At 46.2% G+C, this 7,738-nt stretch overlaps 1 protein-coding gene across 1 annotated transcript in view; it reads left to right on the forward strand.

Moving 5' to 3' along the window:
• The window catches only part of usp43a (ubiquitin specific peptidase 43a), a 126,350-nt gene extending 119,201 nt beyond the window's left edge, over positions 1-7,149 (forward strand). Inside the window, exons 13-15 of the mRNA XM_088926733.1 lie at positions 80-238; positions 1,242-1,403; positions 1,597-7,149. Coding sequence (XP_088782859.1) covers positions 80-238; positions 1,242-1,403; positions 1,597-2,666 — 1,391 coding nt within the window. The 3' untranslated portion in view covers positions 2,667-7,149. The remainder of the gene's footprint in view (positions 1-79; positions 239-1,241; positions 1,404-1,596) is intronic.
• Positions 7,150-7,738: the final 589 nt, after the last annotated feature.

The raw sequence follows: 7,738 nt of genomic DNA on the forward strand, positions 1-7,738 counted from the left end.
GCCCACAGTTCCAGCGTTGCAGATGTGAGTGCTCCCTGATGAGGTGCGTCACGGTGTTTCACTGCGTGTCCCTGTGCAGCACACTGCAGGAACTCGGTAGACGGGCAGTGGTACAGTTACGACGACAGCAGCGTGGATCTGGTTCCGGAGGAGGAGATATGTACAAGGGGGGCCTACATCCTCTTCTACCAGAGACGGAACGCCATTCCTCCCTGGTCAGCCAGCAGCTCTGTGAAAGGTGGGCCTGGGGTGAGGCTGTGGTGGTCCGGCAGCGTCTCGGCCCCACTGCTTCAAGGGCTTGGGCTCAGCAATGGGCCGGAGGGTCATTGTTTCCTTCTGTGTGAGGGGACCAATTCTGCACTCCCTCATCCTTACTGCCTTCTGTCATCAGTAGCGTCTGCGGCTAGTGAGGACCCCTGTGGGGCCCTCATACTCGCACTCTTTCACCTGCAAACGCCCTTTTAAAGTAAACAGGTCTGTGGAACCTCGAGGAGCACTTCCACTTTCATCAACAATTCACCTTCAACTGGGACTTTCAAATCATGTTCCAGAACGTTAATATTAATGTTTGTACATTAGTGTAGTCTTAATTGAATTGCTTTCTAATCCAATAGATTTGTTTCAATAAATGAGCTTTTTAGCATTTTTCCATCTGTAAATCAGTTTGGTGTGAAAAGTGCTATATACTGATATTTATAATGACTTTATACATGGACATCCACAGGGCTAAACACACCACTATTCACGTTCATGTTTTTCAGTTGATCTCTAGAGCCCTTCAGACTGTCTGTTGTAAACAAGCAGTGCACTGCAGCCTCAAGAGTCGGGTAATGAAAACCGTTATGTGCATTTGCTACCGAGCTGCAGGGTGATCTCCTATAGGTTCAATGTAGCAGCCAGCCTCTCCACCATCGACCTGTCTCTCTATCGATCAGCTGGAGACTTGGCTTACCTGGAGACAGGTTGTGACCGTGCCCGTTGCAGGTGTTTTTCAAGATCAACACTCGGAGCTGACAGAGCTCGGGGCTGTGGTGTTGAGTCTCCACTCTGAGCCTCTCGAGTCTCTTGCCTTTCCTTTGCTCCTGATGCCTGATACCTCCGTAAGGTGCACTAGACACATGTGGCACACTGCGCCTCGTTGCAGTGGAGTTGGCGGATCAGTAAGGTGTCTGTGATGGAGGCGGGACGTTCTCCAGCATGGGCTGATGGTCCTCTTCCCTCGGGGGTCACTCTGTCCGCAGGCTCCACCAGTTCTTCCATGTCTGAGCACTGGCTGGTCCGCCTGACGGAAGACAGCAAGAGGGGGAGCCTGGTGTCCAGGGCCTCCACAAACTGCGTGTCCCCCGGGCCTGACTCCCCGGAGTCCCCCGTCTTTGAGGATGAGCCCTTGAAGGACGAGAGAGGTGAGAGGAGTTCGGTGTCCGAAGATGCATTGCGCTTTCTGTCTCCTGCTAGTGCACACAGTCCCCTCATAACAGTGTCAGAAACACAGTGACGGCTTAAAAAACTGGGAAGGAACGTTTTGCGTTGTGCCAGAACAAGGGCATGAGACCCATCTACGAGCAATTTGCACATGATTGTTCCCTTGTGTTGCAGGAGGCTTTGACAGCAGGCCGCTGGTCCGTGGGGTTCAGGGCAGGAGTGTCAGCATGAGGACGCCCACGAAAACCAAGGAGGGCGTCAGCAAAGTCCTGCCCCTGCGCTGGTCTTTTGGGTCTAAGGACCGACACAAGCCAGCGCCCGGGGAGCTGGTGGAGTACCTGGAGTCGGGGCGCCGCCCGCGGTGCACGAAAGACTCCATCGTGCCCTTGATGACAGTCCCCGCAGACGGGAGCGGGACGCCGACCGGGGGACGGCAGCCGGCCCCTGCCAGCCCCCCCAGCAGGGTGGGCTGCATCGGGAGGCCGAACGGGGCCCTCCCGGACTCTGCCAAGGTGCCAGAAGGCCAGTCCAGGCAGTCCTCCGCTGGCGACAGGGGCGGCACCCTGAGCAGGGGCAGCAAGCAGAAGGATGACGGCACCCTGACCAGGAGGTCTTCCCGGAAGACCAAGCAGGATACTGCGGGTAGGCCGGAGGAGGCCCCGCCCAGCCGGGGAGGGAGGAGCTCCAGCGGGGGGGCCCCGCCCACGCCGAGCACCGCCCCCCCGCAGGGCTGGGACACCACGCTGAAGAGGAGCAAGGGCTCGGCCGGGGCGGGCGGGGAGGAGGAGCAGCAGCAGCCCCTCCCCGGGGAGGACAAGGCGAGGAGGAGCGAGGACGGCAGGAGCCACGAGGGAGGCAGGTTCTCCTTCCTCAAGGCCGGCTTCCTCAAGAAGGACTCCAGGAAGCTCCGGGAGCCGGACGCGTGCAGGGGCAGCGAGACGGCCATCAGCTCCTCCCGGCTGTCCCTCTCCAACGGGGCGCTCAACGGCGGGGCCGAGGGGAGGGTCGGGGGCAGGCACGGCCGCTCGGCCACGGACATCAAGCGCTCCCAGAGCTCCTCCAACATCCAGAGCAAGGCGGAGCTGACGCTGAGGAGGACGGCCTCCCTCCACAAGAGCAGCCTTGCCACCCCTCAGCCCCGCGGCCAGGCCTCCGACCGGCCTTCCTGCGCCACCCTGCAGAGGACGCGCTACAGCACCACGTCCCTGGGCCGGAAGAAGTCCGTGCCCGAGTCGAGCTTCTGACGGAGCCGCGAGCGGGACATCGCCTCAAAGCACCTCCAGCTCAAGCAATAGTCCTTCGTGTCCTTTCTCCAGAGGTGCACTGTTTCGTGTGAAGGAAACCAGCGGATGACCCCCAGCGGAGGTCAACAGCCCCCCGTGGGTCCCCCTGAATTTATCTAGCAAGGACCGCTTTGGTAATATCACCCCCATTTATGGTCTGAGAAGGGGCTGTACCGATACTGGGGGGGCCGACTGAGTAAAACACATGTACTGTATTAGGAGTTTTTCTTTTAAATTTTCTAAACACTTTCTGTTTTTTGGGGGGGGGGGGTTTGGTGACACCTAAAAGTAAGTGCCTCTGTAATTGATTTACTGTTGAGATGAATTTTTTGGATCCAATTGTACAGTCGAAACACTTTCTACACCATGTTTAATTCAGAATCCTATAACACGCTTGCACACCTTTTAATATTACAGATTAATAACAGCCAAAAGGCATTACCTTTTTTTTGTTAAATCAACATTTTTAGACATTTAAGAAATCTATGCATACATTTAGAGTAAAACAGATGAAAGATTATGTCAGTTTTATTTATATTTTTTGTATTGCACCCAATGGAGCAAATTGCTCACTGGATTATTTGTAAATAAATATGATTTAAAAAATACATATCAGTCAGTAATAGTTTAGCTAACCACTTCGAGAAGAGACAAGCTTTATGAATAATTAACAGTTTTGTGCTTGCATTGCAAAATAGCTGCTAGATTTTAAAGCTTTTAATGTCTAAATAATGGAGAGAATGGTAATGTTTTTTTTTTAACTTTCTTGCACTTTCTGTAAAGTCGACTGCACCAGTCCTGACTGTGCCGGTAGTATGTTAATGTTCAATGTGACAATCTTGAATTGATTGAGAAAAATGATGGGCCTTTTATAAACTTGCCCCTTGTAGTTACACATTTAAATGTATTTAACTTCAAGCCATCTGAGTCAACCAGACATTATAGTCATTGCAACAGTTGGAGGATGTTTTTTGTGCTGACGAGCACAAGGGGAGTGAGTCTTCCTTCTTGTTTGTCCAGCAGAGAGTGTGTGGGGGATCTTTTCCTCTTTCACTGAATTACCGCTTAGAAACTAGCATTGCTTATTAGAAATGCTTTTTGTTCTTTCTCAGGGAGGGTGCGTCTGGTCAATAGATCCCATACAACCTTGAGCCAGTTCAACATTAAACCTTTCCTGAGTGTGGAATGAAAACTGCCCCAAGGACACCTGTAAAATGTGCATTGCCTCTGGCGTGTGGTGTTTTTTACAATGGCGTGTTTGGTGGAAGGCGGCACGTTGGTGCAGTGGTGAGCATTGCTGCTTCACAGTGCTGAGGCTCTGGGCTCAGTCCTGGACCTGGGATGCCACAGTGTCTTTGTGGCGTTTGTACGTTCTCCCTGTGTTCATGTGGGTTTCCTACAGGTGGTCTGATTTCCTCCCACAGTGGCCCTGGTGTGAGTGTGTGCATCTGTGTGTGTGCCCAGCAATGGACTGGCATCTTGTCCAGCGTGTACTCTGCCATGCGCCAGGTGCTCCCCAGTGACCCTGGATTGGATCAGGCAGTTAGAAAATGGATGGAAGGGTGGATTTGGTGGTCAAAGAGCTGACCTCATTGCCTTTAAATTTGGGATGTGGCCTACATACAGTAACCCCCGAATGTGCCCTATAAGGAAGCAGACAAAATACCATCTTGAAAGTGTCCTCAGGCGATGGTAACAGGGCCTTTGGAGCATCTGAATGTATTTGTCCAGGGGCTGGCAAACTGAAGATGAGTAGACTGTTAGTCAGTGACACTTTTGTAGATTTTTAGGGGCTGAGCAAAAAAAGACTTTGGCCTCCATTTTCAGTAACTACAAGGCTAATGGTGTCGGTACGTCTTGACTTTGGAAAAAAGAACAGACGCCATTTAAACAAATCGCTGTGTTTTACTGTTAGAGCAATGTGATAAAAAATGTTTACAACTGGAGTAGGACTGTTAAATCTTTTTTTTTTAATGTTTCTGTTGCCCACATGTAGTGAAAAGTGTGTGCGAGTGGTTTCATATTAGAAAAACACAAATACAGTAGTATTGCACTGACACATTTAGCTCAGCTTCATTCAGGGTGAAAATATTGTTTATGGAGTGCTTTAAAAAAACATCAGTATGAATGGTGTCCCTTGCTTCAACATCCTGTACCACATTTCTGTATTTCAGAAACATCTCTGTGCTTGTGTTGCACAAAACAGAACCAGCCACTACCACGCTATCCTGAATATGGCAGATAGTCTTGCTACAAAGGGTTTAGAAAGTAATTTTGTTTTAACTCCATCCACATTTGGTCCCTGAGGTGTATCATTAATTTCATTAACAGATAAAAAAGGATGTGAGATTTATTCATTCTACATAGTGTTCGAATTCGAAATAATAATGAAATAACCTCATTTAAGAAGCCTTTTTAATATAATTTGTCAACCAAAAACATTGAAACCCAGTCCTCAAACCCTCATCCTAGATACTCAGTCCACGGATCAATTAAGTACTGATACCCAAATAATCATGATAGGAACAAGAGACAGGTCATCTAACCCGTTTGGGATTTGGTAGTTTATTGATCCCAGGATCACATCCAGTCTTTTCTGGAATGAATCCAGGGTATCGGTATCGACAACATGGATGGACTGACCGGCCTCCTCTCTATAAACTTACAACTAAGGGAAACTGAATACAACAAGGTCATTTTTTTTCCTTGTTGGAAAAACAAGCCATGCTGAAATTTCTTTAAAGTGTGCTGCCAGCTTCCCCGCCCAAGCAAAACGCATGAAGGGGGTGAAGGTTCCTGTTCTGAAGAGTATGAGGGGAGTAATGGACAGCGGAGGAGTATTTTGCCTGTCCCAGTAACCTGCCTTCCAGAGCCGTTGTTGAGCGAAGCAAAGATATCTGTGATGCCAAAGCACAGGTTGGCAGGAGGGAAAGTTCAAATATACAGTATGCTGCGTGTTTAAAACCAAGAGCAGGTGTAACCGTTTAAAAATCTCTTGAGCCAGTACTTAGCAACACAAGATGTATTGAATGCAAGAGAAAGTGCTTCCCCCTTATTGCTTGGAGGATAGTTGAATACGCAAGAAAAGATTTCTAATGCTTGAGGTGATCAAATATGTACCACACTTACTTCATAGCTATAAGAAGCATTCAGTTTTATTATTCATTGAAGTAAGTTCCCAAATGCAGTATGTAATTTCTCCAAAAAACACATGCATTGCCAGATCATTAAAAGCTAACAAAACACTAGAAATTAATTTTAATCATTAATCATAAAACAGTGTAAATTCAGTGTTTAGTAATTTGTAATAATTTTTTTATTGTTCATAAACACTACCCTGGTTCCAACAGCAATAACCGTTTCTGTCTCGATCAGTATTGTCGGAACACACGCTGATGTAATTTCAGTTTACAAGTATGACGTAGTAATGACTGTGTTGTGACACATATTGTGTGTTTGAGGGCAAACATTTAACTCAGTTTGGTTGATCAGAAAAAAAACTGTGCCTGGTTTGACTTGATTTTTGACTAATTTTTGACGAAAAATAATTCAACAACCTTACAATTCCAAGCAAAGATGAGTTCCTTTCCTTCCACATCTAATAAAATACTAATCTCTAATAGCTTTTAGTAATTAGACCTGTAGCCAGGCACAAGAGTCCAGGTTTAAAGAGAACTCTAAAACAAAAATACAAATTCGGAACAATACTGTGCTGCTGTTTGCAAATGTACAAGATCCCAATTTGCTCACAACATTAGCAAGTTAAATTTAATGTGAAGTTAAAATGTTTTTTGTAACATGCTGACTCCATACAGAAGGTGTTCCAGGCCAGAATCAATCCAAGGCACCTTGAGCTGTTGTAGGCAGCAGTGCTTCTAACCATCTTGATAATGGACTCATCTGTTCTGTGTTTAGCAACCTGAAGTCAATAGCAGGTCTCTTGTACTGTGCACATACATGTCATTACAATCTGTGTGTCTTTGCTGATGTTAACAAAGAAGCAGTGAGAATGTAAAAGTAGCTTGATGATCATAGCTGTAGAGTGGCCTTTACTATGAAGTGGTTGTTTTCAGCTTGCTGTCCTGCAGGACCAGTAGAACATGTCCATGGCTGTCTTATTCCACGAGATAACCATTCGAACTGACTTTTTTGTTGTTGCATTTTTCTTAAATGGAGTTTACAGAGAAAATGACAAGTGTTCCAAAGCCTGAGTTGTTCAAACACTCTTGTGTGTGTGTGTGTTTCTGCTACACTCTGCAATTCAAATACCAATCACTATGTTTACCAAAACAAGCACTTGTAAAAACAGCTACATGAATGAAGGATTTTGTTTTCTGTTCTTTGTGAAATGTGTGGGGTTGAGATGATTTTATATGCAATTTTGTTTTCTAAGGTTTTACATTTTATATACCTTCTTTGTAAATAATTAAAGATCCTTGTGACATAATGCTGACTAGTCGCTGTGGCAGAGTTCTGTTCTGTGTGCTTGGTGTATTAGGGGTTAAGCACAAATATACAGCCCTTGTCCAGTCCTTGGTATTGTAAAGGGCAGGTGTAAACTGGATCTAGCACACGTCTGAAATTCTAATTATAACAAACGTTTGTATCTACCTAAGATGTCTGCTTTACATAATATACTGTTTTATTTTTAATACAGTAAAATAAAACACGTTATTTATCACAGAGTGGGTTCTGACAAAGTCTTTACTGACTTGCACGTACAGAAGAAAAGATTGAGGAAAAGGGCTAACTGATCAAGTGATTGACATTTTCGATGGATAAATCAACAAGAAAAAAAAACTTTAACTTCATTTCTCATTTTAATCCTTTTGGGATACCGATACAACAAGAGGCTCGTCTTGTCTGGAAGATTTTCAGTCTTTGTTCCTCCACAAACCTCTTGGAAACCAGGCTCGCTATCTTTCTCCCACTGAAACAAGCTGATTTTGGAAGTGAGATTAAACAACAAAATGAATCCTGAATTCAATTAGCCGCTTCTCCCTGAAGCTGTCTTACAGTTTAATATTTATTAA

The sequence above is a fragment of the Atractosteus spatula genome, chromosome 11 (assembly GCF_055471065.1).
Source record: "Atractosteus spatula isolate fAtrSpa1 chromosome 11, fAtrSpa1.hap1, whole genome shotgun sequence".
NCBI classification, from domain to species: Eukaryota; Metazoa; Chordata; class Actinopteri; order Semionotiformes; family Lepisosteidae; genus Atractosteus; species Atractosteus spatula.